This window comes from Anolis carolinensis, unplaced genomic scaffold (genome assembly GCF_035594765.1).
Source record: "Anolis carolinensis isolate JA03-04 unplaced genomic scaffold, rAnoCar3.1.pri scaffold_14, whole genome shotgun sequence".
NCBI lineage: Eukaryota > Metazoa > Chordata > Lepidosauria > Squamata > Dactyloidae > Anolis > Anolis carolinensis.
In genome coordinates, this window is record NW_026943825.1 from 8538263 (window position 1) to 8562198 (window position 23936).

The following is a 23936-nucleotide window of genomic DNA, read 5'->3' on the forward strand; positions in this document are numbered from 1 at the left end:
AAAAATAGAGTAAAATAAATGTAATAGTAGCAACAATAAAAGAGAAAAATAATAAATGTAATAATACCAATAATAAAGAAAAATAATAAATGTGTCATATATTCTCGAGTATAAGCTGACCCAAATATAAGCCAACCAGGACCCTCACCCTCGTATAATCCGAGGTGGGCTTTTTTAGTCTTATAAACAGGGCTGCAAAACTAGGCTTATACTCGAGTCTATACAGTATTTGTGGAATGGTGTCCAGAGTGGGAGAAAGAAAGAACTCTTGTCTGTTGGAATCCAATATACTATTGGGTTTCTGTCCTATCTGAAAGGAAGGGAGGAAAACAGCCAAGCTCAACCCCCTTCCTCCAAAATCTGGGAGAAAAACAGAGAAGATTCAGCAGCCCGGGTTGACAGCTCCCTTTGCCAAGTGATCAACACCGATGACAGACGGGAACATTTTGTCAGATCTCGCAAATGTGAGAAAAGAGGCAGACGATGTGTTTGCGTACAACAAGAGGGTGCATGGGGATGTCTGGCTTTTTAGAACTGGGAAGAGAACCGAAAAATCCTAGACCCCCAAGGGACACCCAGCGTAGAGGCTAGCAAGTTAGCTGTCCACTTTTAGCATTACATGTCCTAAAAATTGGGCTTTTTTGTATTATTCTTGCTTTGCAAGACAGTCAAATGGAGATTCTGGAGATTTGGAAGCAGAGGCTGGATGGCCATCTGTCGGGAGGGTTTATATGGTGCCGGGTGTTGGACTGGAAAGCCTGTGGAGATCTCTTCCAACTCTAGGATTCTATAATAATCTTTGATAATAATGACTGAGTCTCCTATGAAGATTTGGAAGCAGAGGCTGGATGGCCATCTGTCAGGAGGGTTTATATGGTGCCGGGTGTTGGACTGGAAAGCCTGTGGGGATCTCTTCCAACTCTAGGATTCTATAATAATCTTTGATAACAATGACGGAGTCTCCTATGAAAATTTGGAAGCAGAGGCTGGATGGCCATCTGTCGGGAGGGTTTATATGGTGCCGGGGGTTGGACTGGAAGGCCTGTGGGGATTCTATAATAATCTTTGATAATAATGACGGCGTCTCCTATGAAGATTTGGAAGCAGAGGCTGGATGGCCATCTATCGGGAGGGTTTATATGGTGCCGGGGGTTGGACTGGAAGGCCTGTGGGGATCTCTTCCAACTCTAGGATTCTATAATCATCTTTGATAATAATGGTGGCGTTTCCTGTGAAGATTTTGAAGCAGAGGCTGGATGGCCATCTGTTGGGAGGGTTTATATGGTGCCGGGCATTGGACCGGATGGCCCTTTCCAACTCTAGGATCGTAAAAGGATCCTAGAGTTGGAGGATTTTGGACGAATGGATTTTAACTATTTTGTATAATGTGTTTTTATTCTGTAATGTTACGCTGTTTTTATACGAAGTGTTGTTTAGTGTATTGTTCGCAGGCATTGAATTTTTGCCTATTTATTGTAGAATCATAGAATAGTAGAGTTGGAAGAGACCACATGGGCCATCCAGTCCAACCCCCTGCTAAGAAGCAGGAAATCGCATTCAAAGCACCCCCGACAGATGGCCATCCAGCCTCTGCTTAAAAGCCTCCAAGGAAGGAGCCTCCACCACGGCCCCGGGGAGAGAGTTCCACTGTCGAGCCGCCTTGAGTCCCCTCGGGTGAGAAAGGCGGGGCAAAAGTGTTGTAAATAAATAAATAAATAATAACAACTACCTTTGATAATGACGATGTAGTCTCCTTCTCCGGAGGCTTTTATGCAGAGCGGATGGCCATCTGTCCGGAGTGTTTTGATTGTGTTTCTGCCTGGCGGAATGGGGTTGGGCTGGATGCCCTTTGGGGGTCTCTCCTTCAACTTTTTCTACTGTCCATCTGTTTGCAGGCATGAAGTGCTGAGGTGGTTCTTAGCGCCTTGACCTGACCTTAATTTCGGCTTTAAATAGCGGCCTGCGCTTTGGGAGAAACAAGACAATCGCAGAGATCAGCAGCGGCGGCAGAAATAACCCGGACACCCCTGGTGCAGGGAAGAAGGCTCACAAAGTGCTGAGAGAAGCAAATTCTCCCTTCATCCCTCTTTATTCTGGTTTATTTCCTCTCCTACCTACAGAAAAACAAGCTTGACTCACAAAGGAACAAATTCAAATTGCTAAGCAGAACAGTGCCCTCAAGTGGCTTCTTTGGGAATATGTTTCAAAAATATATACATTTCATGAGCTCTGACTGATAAGAAGTTTCTTCTGTGCTAACGATGAGGCCATCACCGCCCAATCAGGGAGCTCTGAAATGGATCCATAGGAACTCTGATACAAAACAGGAGCTTTTTTGTTGAGTTCCGTAATGCTAATAGTGTGCTATGCTAATAATATAATATACTATATAGTACATATAATTTGTAAGCCACTCCGAGTTCCCTTTGGGGTGAGAAGGGTATGATACAAATGTAGTAAATAAATATAGTAAATAAATAAATAAATTTTAGACTTAGACTCGCCCAAAGTCTGAAATGACTTGAAGGCACACAACAACAACAATCCTAATTAAATTGACTATCTCATTGGCCAGAAGCAGGCCCACACTTCCCATTGAAATCCTGATAAATGTATGTTGGTTAAAATTGTTTTTATTTTTAAATATTGTATTACTCTTTCATTGTTCTTGTTGTTTTTGCACTACAAATAAGACATGTTCAGTGTGCATCGGAATTTGTATTTTTTTTTTCAAATGATAATTTGGCCCTTCAGCAGTCGGAAGGATTGTGGACTGGCCCTGCTTAAAAAGTTTGGGGACCCCTGATCTACACCAATGATTCCCAAACTTATTTGGCATGCCGCCCACTTTCTAGAAAAAATATTACAGTGCCACCTGGAAAGGGGGTGTGGCTTAGAGGGGTGGGCGTGGCTCCTGTCCAAGAGGGCGGGGCTGAGCCTCTCGCCTAGTCCAAGAGGCAGGGCTGGGTGGGAGAGGTGGGCAGGGCCACAAATGGGCGGAGTTACGAGCTCTGAGGCAGGGCTGAGCTTCTATCCCTGTCCTGCGGGGCCTCTTCCCAAATTCCTGATGGGGCTGAGCCTCTATACCCTGCCCCCGTGTTCTAACAAGCGCCTCAGGGGAGGTATACAGAGGCTCAGCCCTGTCTCATGTTCTTGGGAAGGGGCCTCACCCCCGCCCTGCAATCCTAAAACGCCTCAGGAGAAATATAGATGCTCAGCCCTGTCTCAGGCTCTTGGAAAGAGGCCCCGCCCCCACCCCTAGCCCCGCCTGTTAGTCCTAAAAGGCCTCTCAGGAGAGGTATAGAGGCTCAGCCCTGTCTTGCGCTCTTGGAAAGAGGCCCCGCCCCCACCCTTAGCCGTGCCTTTTAGTCCTACAAGGCCTCTCAGGAGAGGTATAGAGGCTCATCCCTGTCACACGCTCTTGGGAAGAGGCCCCCCCCCTTAGCCCCGCCTTTTAGTCCTAAAAGGCCTCTCAGGAGAGGTATAGAGGCTCAGCCCTGTCTCAGGCTCTTGGGAAGAGGCTCCACCCCTGCCCCGCAGTCCTAAAAGGCCTCAGGAGAGGTATAGAGGCTCAGCCCTGTCTCAGGCTCTTGGAAGGAGGCCCCGCCCCCTTCCCTAGCTCCGCCCTGTGTGTCCCAACAAGTGCCTCAGGAGAGGTATAGATTCTCAGCCCTGTCTCGGGCTCTTGGGAAGAAGCCACACCCACTCCTCTAGCTCCGCCCCGTGTCCTAACAGGCGCCTCAGGTGCTCAGCCCTGTCTCTGGCACTTGGGAAGAGGCCCCACCCCCATGTCCTAATAGGTGCCATCACCGCCCCCCTGGATCGCTGCAGCACCCACCAGGGGGCGGTAGCGCCCACTTTGGGAATCACTGATCTACACAAATGACCATCCACTGCCAGATGGGACAGAGAGTTTCATCTATGCTGACGATCGTGCCATCACCGCCCAAGCAAAGATTTGAAATGGTTGAACAGAAGCTCTCTGAAGTTTTAGGTGCTCTTACTGCCTATTACAAGGAAAACCTGTAATTGCTACATCCATGTTTAACATTAACACTAATGATCTGCCACTGCCAGAAGGGATAGTTTCATCTATGCTGACGATCGTGCCATCACCGCCCAAGAAGAGAGCTTTGAAAGGGTTGAAGAGAAGCTCTCCAAAGCTTTAGGTGCTCTTACTATTACAGGAATGACGGATGGCTAATAGACAGACAGACAGATGGATAATAGATGGACGGATTGAAGAGTAAAGGATGGATGATAGGCAGACAGATGGATGGAGGTTTGCTAGTCAAACTGAACAACTGTGCGCGAAATGATGCATGTCTCATAAGTGTCCCACAATCATGAAAAACTTGGAAAGCTCCGATATTGAGTCAGGCGGTGACACCAACTTCTCATGTCTAACTCTTTAAGCCGCTCCTCATCGGGATTGTTGTTCTCCAGATTCTCGATCCTTTGAGTCGCTCTTCCAGCTTAGTCCACATCTCCCTTCAACTGTGGTGCCCAGAATTGGACACAGTGTGATTCCAGGTCTCATTTGACCAAGATATTTGCTGCAAGAGGTCAAAGCGAAACTGGTCTGTTCTTTGGAGAGAAAGGCGTTCAAGACCAAGAGCAACGCAACGAGGTTCCTCTCGATCCATGCGGTGCAAGATCCTCAGCATCAAACTGCCAAAAAGGTGGGATTTCCGACCTTACTCCTCGAGTTTTGACGAATGACGACAAGTAGGAACGACATTGATAGGACTGCAAACATTCCCACTTCATTTTTCAACGCCGATCGCATCCAAAGGGGAAAAAAAACACGAACGACAGAGGCAGGCCTGAAAGTCCCTCCTTTTGCAGAGGCGTTATTATGTTTTATTATTTATATATAATTTTTTTTGTTTCCGTTTTTCTCTTTTTCCTCTCATTTGTGTCATTTTTGTGTGTGTGTTCATTGGTGGAAAAAAAAAGGGAGGGGGAATAAAGCCGACAAACAAAACCTTCCTCCCACTGCCTGGCCCAGTGGGGTCCCTGACGCTCCTTAAATAACAAGGGGGGAAATGGGGCAGTGGAGCAATTTCCAAAAAAAGAAAGAGACAAACAGCTTCTTGGTGCTAAAAAGAAAAGAGACACACACGCACGCGATACAGCTTTCAGGGGAGCCAGGCGGACGGATGGGCCTGGATTTGGTCATTGATAAGGAGGAGAAAAAGGTGGGTGGGTGGGTTGAAGGTTTGGTTCAGAAGCAGGTTGAAATGGCTGCAGGTAAGCCACACCTGAAGCTGTGGACACAGCAAAGGGGATGCCCAGCGGCCCAAAGATACATTCATTCATAGACTATGAATAGGCAAACAAACAACAGCAGCAGCAGCAATGGCCCAAACCTAAATCTCCCCTTACTTCCAGGTTTTAAAAAGTGTTAAATTAGTTCTGAGCAAGAGAAGAGGCAAGGGATGCGAAACGCCCACCAAATGTCCGTTCCTAGAGCAAGATGTGGAAGAGAGGGTGGGAAGGTAAGGAGAAGAAGAAGGGGTGCTCGGGAGGGGAAAGAACGGGAGAGGAAGGCAGAGGAGTAAGGAAAGAGGGGAGATAAGGGAAGACATGGTGGGTCCTGCTGAAGCCCCACAAAAGGTCCGTTCTGAGAGCAGGATGCTGAACGGAGCAGGAGGAGGGAGGGAGGGAGGGAGGAGGAAAAGGATGGAGGGAGTAAGGAGAAGGACAGAAGGAAAGAAGAAATGAAGGAAAGATGGATGGAAAAGGAGGGAAGGAAGGAGAAAAGGAAGGGAAGGAATATATGAAGGAAGGAAGGAGAAAGGAAGGGAGGGAAGGAATATATGAAGGGAGGAAAGAAGATAAGAAGGAAGGAAGGAGATAGGAAGGGAGGGAAGGAATATATGAAGGAAGGAAAGAAAATATGAAGGAAGGAAGGAAGGAAGGAAGGAAGGAAGGAAGGAAGGAAGGAAGGAAGGAAGGAAGGAAGGAAGGAAGGAAGGAAGGAGAAAGGGAAGGAAGGATGGAAGAATGGAGGGAAGAAGGGAAGGAAAGAAGATATGAAAGGAGGGAAGGATGGAAGGAAAAAAGAAGAAAAGAAAGGAAGGCAGGATGGGTGGAAGGAATGAAGGAAGGATGGAAGAAAGGAAGTCCCGAGAGGAAGAGGTTCAGGAACACTAATGTGCGTGGGGGAGAGCGGGGATGCGATGTAGTGATCGGGAGGGTAGCAACAGAGGGACGACTCCCCCAAAGAGGCCAAAAGAAAGCCTTCCCATGTGGGGAAATATGAGTGTCGCAGGGCCCACTCCCCACAAACCAAGCACAGGGCAGAGAAAGAGATTCCCTCCAGTCCTTGGCACCAGCCGAAAGTGACATGTTGGTGAACCACCAAGACCAACGGAAGGATTGGAGGAGCACGAAGCAGCGTAGCCGGCCCACGAGAAAGATCTGTGGGGCTGCAGGCAAGATGGAGAAAAAAAAAATACAAAAGCTCTCCCTTACTTTCGTGGCGCGGACAGGAAGGATGAGAGGAGAAAGCAAGGGCAGCAACACAAAAACCCAGCAAGGAGAACCGTTGACGTCGCCATGAGACCAGTCTCCCCACCCCACCCTTCCTCTCCCTCCCCTCCAAACACCACCACCCTATAGTTAAGTGGGGGGGAAACAATAGGCCAAAGCTGCTCAACAGCCCTTGGGAGCGGCTGAGCATGAAGGGGAGGCCCCGTCCCCCTCTGCCGAGGTATCATCCGGGAAAAGCCACCTTGGAGAGAAGGGGAAAAAAAGCACAAAGGGCTGGGCAGGAGCAGAGCGGGGGCACGGCTCCCCCTCTCCCCCCAGGCCCCAGCCAGAGCCCCCTCCCGCCCCCCAACCCCACCGTGTCCCTCCTCAGCAGCAGCCACTGCCTCCTTGTTTGACGGGAGTGCTGTCGATTTTCAGGTTGGGCCGGTCTCCGCCAGCGGTGGCTCCGGGGCCCATGCGCTTCTTGATCTCCGCCGCCATCGTCATGAAGGACTGCTCCACGTTGGTGGCGTTCTTGGCACTCGTCTCCAGGAAGGGGATCCCCAGGGAGTCCGCAAATTCCTGAGCAGAGGAAGGAAGGAGAGGGGAAGGTTGGGAAAGGAGCACCAAAGCCTCAGTGCCAGTCCAGGCCACATCGAAAGGAGCGTCTATTGGAAATAGGAGTATCTATGGAAAATATTTTGGCAATCATAGTGGCTTGGTCCAGGTTTTGGGAAGCATTTTTACGCCAATTAGGAGCTAAGCAAGCCCTCAACACAGCATACCATCCCCAGACTGACGGGCAAACAGAAAGGATCAACCAGGTGCTGGAACAATACTTGAGATGTTACTCCAACTACCAGCAGGATAATTGGTCAAAGTTTCTGGTCTATGCTCAGGTTTGTTGTCGAAGGCTTTCATGGCCGGGATCACAGGGTTGTTGTATATTTTCCGGGCTGTATGGCCATGTTCCATAAGTATTCTCTCCTGACGTTTCACCCACATCTATGGTTAATATATATCTGTGGAAAGTCCAGGGTGACAAAGAGTTATTCTCACATCCTGGACTTTCCACAGATATATATTAATAATAATCTATATATATATAAAAGGGTAATGAAATTTCAGCCTAGGACAAAACAACAAAACTACACATCCCAGAAACACTAAACTTGGCAGCACAACCCCTCATCCATGCATCTACGTTCATACAACAAAAAGAAAAGAAAAATAAATTCCTAATTAGAGGGAGAGGAATAATTGTTTTTATCCAATTGCAGCCATTTAGAATGCTAAGCTCCGCCTACTTGGTCTCCTAGCAACCCACTCAGCCCAGGGGACAGGCAGAGTTAGGCCTCACTTAGGCCTCTTCCCCACTGCCTATAAAATACAGATTAGCAGATTTTAACTGGATTATAGGCAGTGTAGACTCAAGGCCCTTCCACCCAGCTATAGAACCCATTTATAATCTTATATTATCTGCTTTGAACTGGATTATCTTGACTCCACACTGCCATATAATCCACTTCAGTGTGCTGTCGGACACAACTGGACTTAATGTCAGGAGAAAACCTTAACTACCACCAATTCCTCAATACTTTATTTCCCATACCACCATACTTCGCCACAGCAACGCGTGGCTGGGTGCAGCTAGTAATAATAATAATAATAATAATAATAATAATAATAATAATAATAATAATAATAACAACAACTTTATTTTTATACCCCGCCCCATTTCCCCGAAGGGACTCAGGGCAGCTTACATGGGGCCTTGCCTGATACAACAATCAAACAACAATAACAGAGCAATAACACAATTATCCCAATAAAACATCAGCATCAGTAAAAAACAGTCATTAAAATCAACATGTAGTATACAATGTTAAAAACAGGAGACTAATTCATAGATCCCAGGCAAAGTGCAGAATGTTCCAAAATGGGGAAAGGTAATTACACAGTTGAAATGGGCAATGAAGTGCAGTATAATAATGGCAACACATCAACAATGGGGCTATTATAGAATGGGCAGATAGATCAACCTTCCTTGCTTAGTTTCTCCATACCTCACAACCTCTGAGGATGCCTGCCATAGATGTGAGCGAAACGTCAGGAGAGAATACTTCTGGAACATGGCCATACAGCCCAGAAAACATACAACAACCCTATGCTCAGGTTGCTTAGAATAATTCAGTGCATTCCAGCACCCATTCGAGCTAGTTTACGGCCACAATCTCCGCACCCTGCCAACCCCAGAGGTCATCCAGTCTGACCCAGTCCCCTTTGCAGAATGGATGGTGTGAATCAAAGATGCATGGCTAGTCTTCACACAGGCACTTGATTAGGCCAAGGCAGCTTACAAACACCTGTACACAGGAGACCAGATTAGGACCTGAAGCCAGGTATACCAGGTATACCTCTCCACCAAATACTTAAAAAGTTGACAACCAAAATCCGAGAAAAAATTAATTACAGTAATATACAATAAACTTCTTGAATGGTTTACCGAAACTGAACAAATTACAAATTCAGTGATAAAGTGGGCGAGAAACATTGGTAGATCAATACAATTTCATGAATGGGAAGAAATCTGGCTGAGGAAATTAAAGTATACGTATGCAACATATCTAGAAGAAAATTATTTGAAGATGTTGCACCGTTGGTACATGACTCCAGCAAAACTGGGAAGAATGTACCAGAATATGGACAATAAATGTTGGAAATGCAAGACTAATGAAGGCACATTCTTCCATTTATGGTGGACATGTAAAAAGACATCAGACTTTTGGAAGAATATCCATGCCAAATGCCAAAAAATTCTTAAAAAATCTTTCCCTATGAAGCCGGGATACTACCTATTGGGTTTGTTTGATTTGGGATTATTTGCAGATCGAAATATGGATAAACTATTTACTTTTTTAACAACAGCAGCAAGAACAGTCTTTGCCAAAAGCTGGAAGCTGGAAACTACTCCTTTTAGGAAAGATTGGATTATTAAAATTATGGACATAAAAGATATGGATAAGTTAACATTTTTATTAAAAGAAAATAGTGGCAGTGGATTGAAAAAGACTGATTGGTCATTATTAGAAAATTATCTTAAGAAATATTAAAGATACAAGCTGGAAAGAATTTACATTTAGTTTTTATAAGGATCTTGACGAGTTGTTGTTTTACAGGAATAGTAATAGTGGAAGTCGTTGAATACCTTTTTCCTGACTGTGCGAGAGGGTGTTTTTTTTCCTTAACCTTTTTTCTTTGTATTTCATACTTTCCTATACATATATTGTTCCCCCACTTTCATGTAAATATAATATCTGCTTCAATATGTTTTCTTTGGGTTTTTTTCTTGTTCTCTTTTCCTACTTTCCTATATTTTATATTGTTCCCCCACTTTCATGTAAATATAATATCTGCTTCAATATGTTTTCTTTGGGTTTTTTTCTTGTTCTCTTTTCCTACTTTCCTATATTTTATATTGTTCCCCCACTTTTTATGTATTGAATAATATTTTCTGTTGTTTAATAAAAATTATATTAAAAAAGTAGACAACCAGCTAAGAAATTGGCAGCCAGATACATTGGCCCCTTCATGGTCAAAAGGCTGGTCAATGAAGTGTCTGCAGAACTAGAACTCCGCCAGACCTACAGAATGATTCACCCAGTCTTTCACTTCAGCCTGCTCAAACCAGCTCCCAATGGCACCCAGTCAAGCCCCCACCCCCACCCATCAACCAACACTATGAGGCAGCAGAAATCTTAGACTTCAGGCTCAGGAAAAACACTCTACAGTACTTTGTTAGGTGGAAACACTTTCCCCCCAGTGAATCGGAGTGGGTAAAGGAATCTGACATAAATGCACCCACACTCATCAAGAGGTTTCACACTCAATACCCACACAAACCTCCACACAAGGTTTGGAGGGGGTGTGTGTCATGATCCCCATCTCATGCCATCTCCGGACACAGAGTGCTGACACAGAACACATGGCCATGGGCCAAAAGAGAGAACAGGACATATGAACCAGCCATAAAATTCAATTGCCCTGAGGTGGTGGAAAGGGACTCTCGAATGTGGGAATGGGCAACCTACAGGTGCCAGGACTCTCAGAGTGATTTATAACACTGTAGTTAGGGCCTATATAGATGAGCGGTAGAGCAGACTCTTGTATTCCGAACAATAAAGCTGTATGGTATCTTCACTCATTGTGTCTTGGTGTATTCTTCCAAAGAAGACTAACCCACAGCAACACAGCCGGAGCTGAGAAGCCTCACACATAGCCTTATTGAAAAGGAAAAAATAATGTCATATCGGTTTGGCAAATGTGAATCTCCTTGAACATGTGGATACTACCTTTTGAAAACCACTAGTCAAGAAAAGCCTGACCTTGTTAGAAGCCAACCCTTTGAACAAGTGATATTCATAAGCATTCATGTAATGGCACACAGGTAACTCAGCTGTTAGACTGAAGAACCATGTCTTTAAACGGCGAAGGACAAAGACAGGCCACTACAAGAATATATTTGGTTAGTAGAGGATGGTTGTTTCTTTGCAGTTGCCCAAAAGATATACACTCCCTTGAAATCTCTTAGTTAAAATATGCACTCAGAAATAAAAAAGTCTTGAAAAATAACATATCTTGTTTACTCACAAACATCTTGTATGAATTCACCATACAGGCACATTTCTTATTAAAGTTTGGTTATAGATAGGGTATTATTCTTAATCAATAGTCCATAGTCTTTAGGCAGAGTTGTACTCATTGAAATCCAAAAGTCATACTTCTCTACTGAAGTCCAAACAGCATTATGCATCTACCTCCACTGAGGTTTGATGCTAAATATGCATCCACCTCCACTGAGATCTGATGCTAAACACGCATCCATCTCCACTGAGATCTGATGCTAAACACGCACCCACCTCCACTGAGATCTGATGCTAAACATGCACCCACCTCCACTGAGATCTGATGCTAAACAAGCACCCACCTCCACTGAGATCTGATGCTAAACACGCATCCACCTCCACTGAGATCTGATGCTAAACACGCATCCATCTCCACTGAGATCTGATGCTAAACACGCATCCATCTCTACTGAGGTCTGATGCTAAACACGCACCCACCTCCACTGAGATCTGATGCTAAACCCATGTCCACCTCCATTGAGGTCTGATACCAAACATACATACATCTCTACTGAGGTGTAAAGCAGACTGAACACAAATTGGAGTCCTGAATCTGAACATGCTCAGTACAATCACATGTCTCCCACATCAGAGGTACAGTCAAACTGGCAATTCAACACACACATAGATACAGGTCAGGAAAGTGAGCAAAATGAGCAAAGACTTTGAAGCCAAGCCCCATGAGGAATGGAAAGAAATGAAGAAAAGAGACGACCAGCAAAAAAATGTCTCCTTCTCCTTAGCAGGAAGACATTCACGACAAGTTCCCAAAGGAACGTTTTCTACCAGAAGAGAAGGAACCACCCAAGATACATCCAAGCCTCTACCGCTTTAAATAGGGAAGGTGGGAAGAAGGAACATAAAAGTGCTGGGAAACTAGGTCAAGACTACTTGCTAGCAAACCCTCCTCCCAAAATAAGCTCCCACAGATGCCAACCTGTCCTACTTATAATGTGTTGGAGGAATTGGCTCAAGTCACTGCTCCACACATCAGTTTCAAGGGAGCATTAGTAGAAATCGTTGCAGATGTAGCTGCAGAATCCAGTTGCATTGCTTTCTTTCTCCCACCCTGGACATCATTTCACAGATATATAAACTCCACTTGCCTAGTTTCATATAGACCTCACAACCTCTGAGGAAGCCTGCCATAATGTGGGCGAAACTTCAGGAGAGAATGCTTCTGGAACATGGCCAGACAGCCCGGAAAACTCACAACAACCCAATAATAATAATAATAATAATAATAATAATAATAATAATAAACAACTAGAAAAGCTGACACGATATGAGGATTTAAAGATCGAATTACAAAGACTGTGGGCACAAGCCAGTCAAGGTGGTCCCAGTGGTGATCAGCACACTGGGTGCATTGCCTAAAGACCTTGGCCTGCACTTAAACACAATCGGCGCTGACAAGATTACCATCTGCCAGCTGCAGAAGGCCACCTGACTGGGATCTGAGCGCATTATTCGCCGATACATCACACAGTGCTAGACACTTGGGAAGGGTCCGACGTGTGATCCAATACAACAGCCAGCAGAGTGTCTGCTGTGGACTCATCTTGTGTTTCAAATAAATAATAATAATAATAATAATAATAATAATAATAATAATAATAATAAACAATATTTGTATTCCGCCATATCTCTCCAGGAGGACACATATACTATAATATATAAGAATAAATTGTATATAATATAGCATATAACGTAACAATAAATAATTTCTGCTTGGTGCTTGGGTACTGAAAAAAGTCACTAAGGTAAATCCCCATCTTTTGCTGTCACCATCTCCGTCCTGGCCTCTTCAGCAACCCAGAAAGTGCTGATAGAAGGCTAACATGGGCCATACCACGAGAATGCAGTCAAATAATCATCTTCTTATTTCTCATTCCCCACAAAGGGAATGCAGCACCGTAGGCAAAGGCCTATGGTAGAGACTCTTGTTGATTTCCCCCACAAATACATTTTCTGTTTGCCTGCAAGTAAGCCTATATTTGCATGTTTGCAAAAACATGTATGTGAAGAAACATGCAAATGTGACTCTATAGAAGCAAAGCAACATAAGAATTGGAAGAGGTAGGCAGCAAGTAGTGAAAAAGCCCACAAACGGGTGGGGGTTCACCCATGCCAAGCCCTGCCCCTCCACCGCTCACACCTTGGCGGTTGTGTAGTCCACCACTTTCTTTGTGGTCAAGTCGCATTTGTTGCCCACGAGGAGCTTGTTGACGTTCTCGCTGGCGTAGCGCTCAATTTCCTGCAGCCACTGCTTCACGTTGTTGTAGGATTCCTGCGCAAAATGTGAAAGAGAACAGGATGAGGCACAGCAGAGCCACATCACAGGGTGGCATAAAGGCACCCAAATGAGCTTTTTAATAGAGCTGCTGGTCTATTACCTGGTCTGTGACGTCGTAAACTACAATGATGCCATGTGCCCCTCGGTAGTAGCTGGATGTGATGGTCCGAAACCGTTCCTGCCCAGCTGTGTCCCACTGGAGGGGGTGAAAAAAGAAAGAGACAGTAGTTAATCCCATGTCCTCACAAACTAGAGTTGACAGACGGGAGCTCATCCCGCCTCACAGATTCTTATTTATTTACTACATTTATATTTATTTATTATAGACTCAGGGCGGATCACATTGCACACATAAAGGCAAACATTCAATGCCGTGACATAGAACAGAGACAGAGACAAGACGCAGGCCTCGAACTCATGACCTCTTGGTCAGAGTGATTTGTTGATTTGTTGCAGCTGGCTTGCTTTCCAGCCTGCGCCACAGCCCGGACCTTATATCCCGCTCTCCTCACCCCGAAGGGAACTCAGAGTGGCTTACAAATCAAATGAATATACAATATATTATTAGAACAGCACAATATAAGCATTAAATTACTATATTGTACTATATAATTATATAGTATTATTATTAGTAATATTACATTTAATATATAACTAATATTATTATACTGTATTATTACCGTGTTTCCCCGAAAATAAGACAGTGTCTTAAATTAATTTTTGCTCCCAAAGATGCTCTAGATCTTATTTTCAGGGGATGTCTTATTTTTCCATGAAGAAGAATTCACATTTATTGTTGAACAAAAAAATGAACATTTATTATATACTGTACAGTAGTTGTCATCACAAACCAGCATAACCAGACAAACTGTGAATCCTATCAAGAATTTCTTGTTACTACCATTATTTCCATGTACAACAATCTATGATATGTACATTTAGCAATCCTACATACTTGGTGTTCTGTTTGGCGGGCATGCTTCCAAACAAAAACTTTGCTAGGTCTTACTTTTGGGGAGGCCTTATATTTAGCAATTCAGCAAAACCTCTACTAGGTCTTATTTTCTGGGGATGTCTTATTTTAGGGGAAACAGGGTAGTAGTATAAGATTCAAACTGGCAACCTTTAGGTCAACAGTTCAGCCGGCACAAGGGTTTAACCCTTCTATTGGAGGAGCTGCCCACCAGATTTTCCCAACACAACACTCACAATTTGCAGTTTGATGGTTTTGCCATCCAGTTCGATGGTGCGGATTTTGAAGTCCACCCCGATGGTGCTAATGTAGCTTTCTGTGTAGGTGTCATCCTAGCAATGTGAAAAACAGACATAGAGTTTGGTTATTCACAGGGAGAGAGCAATCACTCCTATTCCCGTGAGGATGGGGGAGAATGCAGCCTACACTCCTTAAGTACCCAAAACTATGTGCCCAAAAGTAAGGCACAGAACGTATTTTTAAGTTTGCCTGACTGGGCACAGGACAGTGGTAAATGCAGGCCTAGAAAACCATCTCACAAGGAAAAACACTGGCGTAGGCCTCCTTTAATGTATGGATTACCGTATATACTCAAATATAAGCCGACCCGAATATAAGCCGAGGCATCTAATTTTACCACAAGTATATAAGTATAAGCCGAGGGTGGGAATTTTCAAAAATAAAAATAGATACCAAAAATGACATTAATTGAGGCATCAGTAGGTTAAATGTTTTTGAATATTTACATCAATCTCTAATTTAAGATAAGACTGTCTAACTCTGATTAAATCATTATTCTCATCTTCTTCAATTTAAATGTGCTTATGTATCCTTTTAATAATAATAGAGTAAATTAATACATGTAATAATAATAATAAATACAGAAAAATAATACATGTAGAGTAGAATAATAAATATAATAATAAGATCAGATTGAAATAAAGTATTAATAATAATAATAATAATAATAAAAATAGAGTAAAATAAATGTAATAATACCAATAATTATAAAGAAAAATAATAAATGTACCATATATTCTCAAGTATAAGCTGACCCAAATATAAGCCAACCAGGACCCTCACCCGAGTATAAGCCGAGGGGGGGGGGGTTAGTCCTAAAAAAAGGGCTGAAAAACTAGGCTTATACTCAAGTATATACAGTAATTAAATGGGGCCTGACAGTTGCACAACTGCAGAGGATATTAGGAGCTTGCACACAAAAATCAAGGACTGAGCCTGCAACCAGTGGCACCCTGCTTCTTCCATATCCTATTGGAATACCTCCATGAGAAGATTATTAGTTTTTTTTAAATCATTTTTATTAAAAAATATTTTAAAAAAGATTGACATCTTCTAGATTTGCTAAGGAAAGGTATGGGGGAGGGAAGGGTTTAGGTTAGTCGGGGAGGGTTAATAGGGGGTGAATGAGTGATTCTGAGAATACTGAGGGATTGGGTACATATTTTTGGGTTGGTGAGATTTATCTAAATAGATTGACAGATAGATTTGTAAGAGGGTAGGTTTTGGGAAAGTCAGAGGGGAAGTTCGGGGAAGAGTCTGAATACAGACATCCAGAAAGGTAGCCTAATGGGGGAGGGGGTAGACTTCCAATCTTCTTTCTTCCATACTATGTCTTGTCTTATCCTTTCAGTTCTTCCGCTACGTATTCTTCAAATTCGGACCAGTCTGTTTCTTTCATCGCCTTACCGGTGCTTCTTTTTAGTAAATAAGTTAGTTTATCCATATTTTTATGTCCATTAATTTCTCTAACCACATTGCTTTTGTAGGGCAATTAGGATTTTTCCAATTTTTGGCTATCACTATTCTAGCTGCTGTTACAGCATATACATAAATTTTAGATTTATTTTCTTTTTCCCCTGGAGAGTATATTCCGTCTTTGTTTTCCATATCATAAAGTCCTAATAGGCAATATTCCGGTTTGCAATCAAAGTCATTTTTTAGAATTTTTTTACATTCCATGTGTATCTCTTTCCAATAATTTCTAATTTTTTTACACTTCCACCAAACGTGAAAATATGACCCTATCCTTTCTTTACATCGCCAACATTTCTTATCTCTATTTTTGTACATTAATCCGAGTTTTTTTTGGTGTTAGATACCACCTATGGATTGTTTTTAACCAATTTTCTTTTAATTCTATAGCATAACAATATTTCATCTTTCTGTTCCAGATATTTTCCCATTCGTCCATGGTTATACTTCATGAGAAGATTATTAGTGACGGGATGTACATCAATGTCTAATGGTCAGGGGATGATAGGATCAGGGTTTCCTGGGCAAATTCATCAGGTATGTAAAACCCTATGAAAATGAATTATAATCATGGCTGCTAGTCTTTGGGGACGCAGAAAGAGTGTACATAAAATGCAACTGACTTCATGTTGGAGAAAGTTTAGTAAAAGATTTTGTGACCTATTTCCTTGTCCCATTTGGAAAATGTATTGTCACATGGTAATTGAGTGTATTTATTTATTTATAACATTTATATTCCGCCCTTCCTTCTCACCCCAAAGGGGACGCAGGGCAGAGCACAACATATATACGGCAAACATTCAATGCCGGAGCATAAAATAAACCATAAATATACATAAACCCCAAAATCAGTTATCTTCACACTAAAACCATGATTTAAAACCACTGCAAGACATCGCAATCCTCCTTACAACTGGAGGATTGTAAGCAAAGCAACTGACTTCAGGTGGAGTGAGATACTCACTGCAAACCGTAGCAAGAGACAAGATTTCCCCACACCAGAGTCACCAATCAGAAGCAGCTTGAATAGGTAGTCACTGAAAAAAAGAGATACATCTCAGGGAGGTTTTACATGGATCCAAACAACAAACCCTCCCCAGCCAATCATTACTATTGATCTACTTTCTTGGAATGAGCCAACATGATTCCAGCCATGGATTCTTCGAAACTCCTTTCACTCTCTTGAACTAACCCATGCTTGAATGTTATACCAGCTAACACTAACAATGATCCGGCTGAATAAAGGTTTGCAAACATACTTCAGTGTGTTGTTGTGAGTTTTCCAAGCTGTCTGGCCATGTTCCAGAAGCATTCTCTCTTGCAATCAATCACCTTGATAATAATAATAACAATAATAACAACTTGATTTTTCTATCCCACCTCCATCTCCCCGTAGGGACTCGGGGCGGCTAGCACAAGGCTAAGCCCAAAGAATAATAAGCAAGTAAAATACATGTAAAAACAGCATCTTCAACTAAATAAAACACATTTGCATTAAATAATAATACAGTAGAGACTCACTTATCCAACATGAACGGGCCGGCAGAACGTTGGATAAATGAATACGTTGGATAACAAGGAGAGATTAAGGAGAAGCCTATTAAAAACCAAATTAGGTTATGATTTTACAAATCAAGCACCAAAACATCATGTTATACAACAAATTAGACAGAAAAAGTAGTTCAATATGCTACGTAGTAATTACTGTATTTATGAATTTAGCATCCAAATATTTATTTTTATTTATTTACAGCATTTATATTCCACCCTTCTCACCCCAAAGGGGACTCAGGGCGGATCACATTACACATATAGGCAAACATTCAATGCCTTTTAATATAGAACAAAGACAAACAAACATAGGCTCCGAGCGGGCCTCGAACTCATGACCTCCTGGTCAGAGTGATTCATTGCAGTTAATTGCAGCTGGCTTGCTCTCCCGCCTGCACCACAGCCCGTATTGAAAACATTGACTACAAAAATGCGTTGGATAATCCAGAACATTGGATAAACAAGTGTTGGATAAGTGAGACTCTACTGTAATAATAAACTTTATTTTTATATCCAACCCCATCTCCTCGAAGGGACTCAGGGCGGCTCACAACAGGGACAAGCCCAACAACGACACAATGTATTTGACAAAAACGTAAAACATTTCAACAATAAACAAAATAATATAATGAACAATACATTAAAATCCAAGCAGATAAAATCAGAGTAATTAAAAGCAACCAGCGGGGACAGGTTTCATAAAGTGCTATATCATGGACATAAGTAACAGTGATAAAGTGCCGTACAGTTTTATAAGCATTGAACAGCGTTGCAGCTTCAAGTCCTGGCTGCTTCCTGCCTGTAGGAATCCATTGTTGGGAAGTAATTAGCCGAACAAAATGTGGTCATGAACAAAATCTCGCTACCAGTATCAGGTACTACCTGGTATCGGTGTACTGTAACAAGCTTTCCCCAAAAGAGAAGAGGAAAGAAAGGGGGATTCCACTTAAAGATTAGAAAGAACTTCCAAGAGCGGTTCAGTAGTGGGATAGGCTTCCTTAGGAGCCTGGTGGAGTCTCCTTTTCTGGAGATTTTAAAACACAGGTCGGATGGCCATCTGGCGGAAGTGCTTTAATGTGTGTTACTGCGTGGAGTTTCTTCCAACTTTAGGATTCTATGATTCTAACAGGGACTCTTGACACCACACTGTTCTCTCCCATGTTCTGGGCAAATGCAGCCAACAGTCATAGGAAGGAAGTTTCTCAACTGGTGCAGGGAGAGGTGACAGGAAGCAGGCAAGTCACGAGATGTTGTGCTGGCACTCTTCTCATAGAGCACTAAAGGCAGACCCGATCTCTAATCCCAAACCTTCAGGGGTGGGGAAAGCAATGCCCTTTGCAAAGTGAAGGCAGGACAGGAGATCTGGATCAGAGTCCCTCAGATGCAGCGGCTCCTGGCCAGTGAAGGCACTTCAGTCTCAAAAAGGACAAGATACATATATACTTTGGGTTTCAGAGGTTGGGAAAGTGACACATTTGGACTGCTATGCCCTGACTACCCAATTCAGCATAGCACAAAAAAAGCAACTTTCTGGTCTCCATAATAAGCATAGATTCAAAAATATATTCAATATTTAGTCTGACGTAGAAACAGCTTCGGGGCTTCAATAAACTAAAGGCACCAGATAGGCCTGGTATTGAGAGCTAAGTGGAGTCAGCCATGGTTCGTTTTTAAATGGGGACCACCAACAAATATCTCTCAACCTCTGAGGATGCCTGCCACAGATGTGGGCGAAACTTCCGGAGAGAAAGCTTCCGGAACATGGCCATACAGCCCAAAAGACTCACAGCAACCAGTGATTCCGGCCATGAAAGCCTTCAGCAATATATTACTGTTGTTTTAAACTTTTTATTTTGTGATGTTTTATACTTATTACTGATGTATTTGGATTGTTGTATACATGATTTTAATATGTTGTAGGCTGTTTTGGGTCCCGTGAGGGAGAAAAGTGGGATATAAATAAATATTTATAATAATAATAGTAATAATAATACTTTATTATTATTATTATTATTATTATTATTATTATTATTATTATTATATAATTATTAGTATAAAGGTAAAGGTTTCCCCTGATGTTAAGTCCAGTCATGTCTGACTCTGGGGATTGGTGCTCATTTCCATTTCTAAGCCGAGTTGTCCGTAGACACCTCCAAGGTCATGTGACTGCATGGAGCGCCATTACCTTCCCGCCAGAGCGGTACCTATTGATCTACTCACATTGGCATGTTTTCGAACGGCTAGGTTGGCAGAAGCTGGAGCTAACGGCAGGCGCTCACTCCGCTCCCGGGATTTGAACCTGGGACCTTTCGGTCTGCAAGTTCAGCAGCTCAGTGCTTTAACACACTTCGCCACTGGGGCTCCTAATTATTAGTATACTAAGACTATATTTCATAGGATATAATAGGGGAAACCAGCTCTATTTCCTTCCTAGAAACCCCTATGAAATTAATGTGGTCGCCATAAGCGGACAGACAACCTGAAGGCACAGACACACATAGAAACAACTTCAGACTATTCTTACAGGCTTCACACAGACCATGTACCGGTACTTCTGATCTATCAACCTGGCACCCAAGAACAGGAATGTAACACTTTCCAGTTCACTTGCTGAGGGAGTTTAAACCCAGCAGTAAAGACCAGGATGTGCTAGAAAACTAAGGGCAGTGAACGGTAAATCCCATCATATATGATGAGACAGAGACACACCTTGAGGCATACTCAGTGACTTGTAGGAAGATCATTTACTGTGAGCAAGCCCTTCTAAAACCAAAATACCAATCCTGCATATTCTGCAAAACAGTGCCCCTTCACCTCAGAATCCCAGGCCTCTGTAGAGGCAATATTGGGCATATTGAGTATTTGTGTCAAGTTTGGTCCAGATCCATCATTGTTTGGTATCCACAGTGCTCTCTGGATGTAGGCGAAATACAACACCAAAACTACAACCCCCACCAAAGCCTTGCAGTATTTTCTCTTGGTCATGGAAGTTCTGTGTGCCAAGATTGGTTCAGTTCCATCATTGGCAGAGTTCAGAATGCTCTTTGATTGTTGGTGAACTTTTTTTTGTGTGTACTTGAGAAACTAAAAATCGTTTCTGGTGTGAGAGAATTGGCCATCTGCAGGGATATTGTCTGCAGGGATGTTTTTAATGTTTTCACCATCCTTGTGGGAGGCTTCTCTCATGTCCCTGCAGGGAGCTGGAGCTGACAGAGGGAGCTCATCCGCACCCTCCCCGGGTTGGATTCGAACTGGCAACCTTCAGGTCAGCAACCCAACCTTCAAGTCAGCAGTCCTGCTGGCACAAGGGTTGTTTATTCTACTTTCATAGTATTTTTACTCCTTAGCCATACATAGTCTTGGTGGATGGCTTCTCCAGCACTTTAATGGGATAATAGTCCCTGCTACCTATCTCTCTCCTAATTTCATCGTACAAAACTATTCACACTTTTCTGGCCCACTTCCCCTTTTAGGAGCCATCCCAGGATTTTATCAAAGTACAGTAGAGTCTCACTTATCCAACATAAACAGGCCGGCAGAATGTTGGATAAGCGAGTATGTTGGATAATGAGGAGGGATTAAACAAAAGCCTATTAAACATCAAGTTAGATTATGATTTTACAAATGAAGCGCCAAAACGTCATGTTATACAACAAATTTGACAGAAAAAGTAGTTCAATAATTACTGTATTTACAAATTTAGCACCGAAATATCACGACGTATTGAAAACATTGACTACATTGGATAATCCAGAACGTTGGATATGTGAATGTTGGATAAGTGAGACTCTACTGTATGTTTATTGTGTATTGGTATATGGGATTTTATCTGTTTATGATTTGTTTTTACTGTTGAGTTTTATATTGTTTGCTGCTTGGGCTTGGCCCCATGTAAGCCGCCCTGAGTCCCCTCAGGGAGATGGGGCGGGGTATAAAAATAAAATTATTATTATTATTATAAAAACCACTGTGCCAACGGGGGCTCCAAGGTGAACTATAAATCCCAGCAACTACAACTCCCAAATGACAAAATCATTTACCAGTATTCTAATATGAGCCTAAAAACCTGGCTCTTCACACAGGCCTTCGGTTAAAGATTGTCCATCCCCATAACAATTTGTTCCTTGACCTTTCTGCACTGGTCACACTTCTCCTGGTCAACTTGACACTAGCTCAGAGTTTTTCCCATCCCAAACTGACTCCAAACGAATTTACTGCATTTTATTTGTCATCTTGAATGTACAACTTATAATGTGCACTTTAGCTTATCTATGACTGCAACCTCTCTGGTTTTAATTCTATGTTTTATTAAGCGTGTTTTTATAGTAAAAGGTTTCCCCTGACATTAAGTCCAGTCATGTCTGACTCTGGGGGTTGGTGCTCATCTCCATTTCTAAGCCGAAGAGCCGGTGTTGTCCGGAGACACTTCCAAGGTCATGTGGCCGGCATGACTGCATGGAGCGCCGTTACCTTCCCGCAGGAACCTCCTGCTAGGTTGGCAGGAGCTGGAACTAACAGCGGCCGCTCACACCGCTCCCGGGGTTTGAACCTGGGACCTTTCGGTCTCCAGCTCAGTGTTTTAACGCACTTCGCCACCGGGGCTCCTTAAGCGTGTTTTTATATCATAAGTTAATGTTCAGATTTTATAACTTTTGTTTATTGATATACTGTATACTGTTATTGCTTTTACAGTAGAGACTTATCCAACACTCGCTTATCCAACGTTCTGGATTATCCAACGCATTTTTGTAGTCAATGTTTTCAATACATCATGATATTTTGGTGCTAAATTTGTAAATACAGTAATTACTATGTAGAATTACTGCATATTGAATTCCTTTTTCTGTCAAATTTGTTGTGTAACATGATGTTTTGGTGCTTAATTTGTAAAATCATAACCTCATTTGATGTTTAATAGACTTCTCCTTAATTTCTCCTCATTGTCCAACATATTCACTTATCCAACGTTCTGCCGGCCCATTTATGTTGGATAAGTGAGACTCTACTGTATTTGATATTTTTGTGAGCCGCCCCGAGTCCCCTTCGGGGGAGATGGAGGCGGGATATAAATAAACAAAAGTAAATATGGGTGTATCGGGTATTTGTGCCAAATTTGGGTCCAGTGAATGAAAATACATCCTGCATATCAGATATTTACATTGCGATTCATAACAGGAGGGAAATTACAAGTTATGGAGTAGCAACGAAAATAATTCTATGGTTGGGGGTCACCACAACATGAGGACGTTAGAAAGGTTGAGAACCACTGATTTACACACATACATGTCCTACAGATGACTGAAGTCCAAGGGAGGTCATACTCTCAAGCAGGTCTGGGCCAATTTGGGCCTTCCTTCCCCAGGTGTTTTGGACTCCAACTCCCACCATTCCTCACAGCCCCAGGCCCCTTCCTTTTCCCCCTCAGCCGCTTAAGCGGCTGAGGGGGAAAAGGAAGGGGCCTGGGGCTGTGAGGAATGGTGGGAGTTGGAGTCCAAAACACCTGGAAGGAAGGCCCAAGTCAGCCCAGGCCTGGTCTAAAGAATACGACTGCCTTTTCCAGGCCCAGAGGCCTCTCTCTCTCCCCTGAGGCTTCAGGGGAGAAACTAGGCCGCATTTCCTCCCCAGCCCTGAAGTATAAGCCCGGGCCCAACAAGGACACTCACTACTCGGGGTTCATGGCGGCGGCTCCTCCGCGGCGGCTGGCGAGCGGCTTCTCTTCCTTCCTTGTTCCCTCTTTCTCTCCCCACTTCCTTCCTTCCTTCTTTCCTTCCCTCCCTCCCTCCTTCCTTCCTGGGCCGCTCACTCCCTCACACAAGATGGCGGCCGCTCCCTCCTTCCTTTACTCAGGGGTTTTATTGCGCAGGCGCACTGGAGGCGGCAAGGAAATATCCGCGGGCGCGTGTTCTGCGTCAATTCGTTGCGCCAGTCCGGAGAATGCCGGGAGATGTAGTTCTGAGGGGAGCAAGTGCAGAGAATAGTTGAAACACACTAAAACAACTAACGTTGTTTACCCATGCACCCGAATTCTTGCTATCCAGGTAACAAATCTATATATATAAAATGATAAAGTTGTTTGCGCAGTGACTATAACAACAAAACTAAACATCCCAGAAATACGAAATTTGGCAACACAATGCAAAATGCTTGCCTCCAGGTTACAACAACACAACCACACCACAAA

At 43.1% G+C, this 23936-nt stretch overlaps 1 protein-coding gene across 1 annotated transcript; it reads right to left on the reverse strand.

Moving 5' to 3' along the window:
* Positions 1 to 4827: 4827 nt before the first annotated feature.
* On the reverse strand, positions 4828 to 23596 carry rab1b (RAB1B, member RAS oncogene family). The gene is made up of 6 exons (XM_062964897.1): positions 23419 to 23596; positions 17169 to 17241; positions 14668 to 14763; positions 13559 to 13654; positions 13321 to 13452; positions 4828 to 7059 (listed from the first exon to the last, which is right to left on the reverse strand). Exons 1-6 carry the CDS (start codon positions 23430 to 23432, stop codon positions 6865 to 6867), a joined length of 606 nt encoding a protein of 201 aa, XP_062820967.1. The 5' UTR covers positions 23433 to 23596; the 3' UTR covers positions 4828 to 6864.
* Between the last annotated feature and the right edge of the window lie 340 nt (positions 23597 to 23936).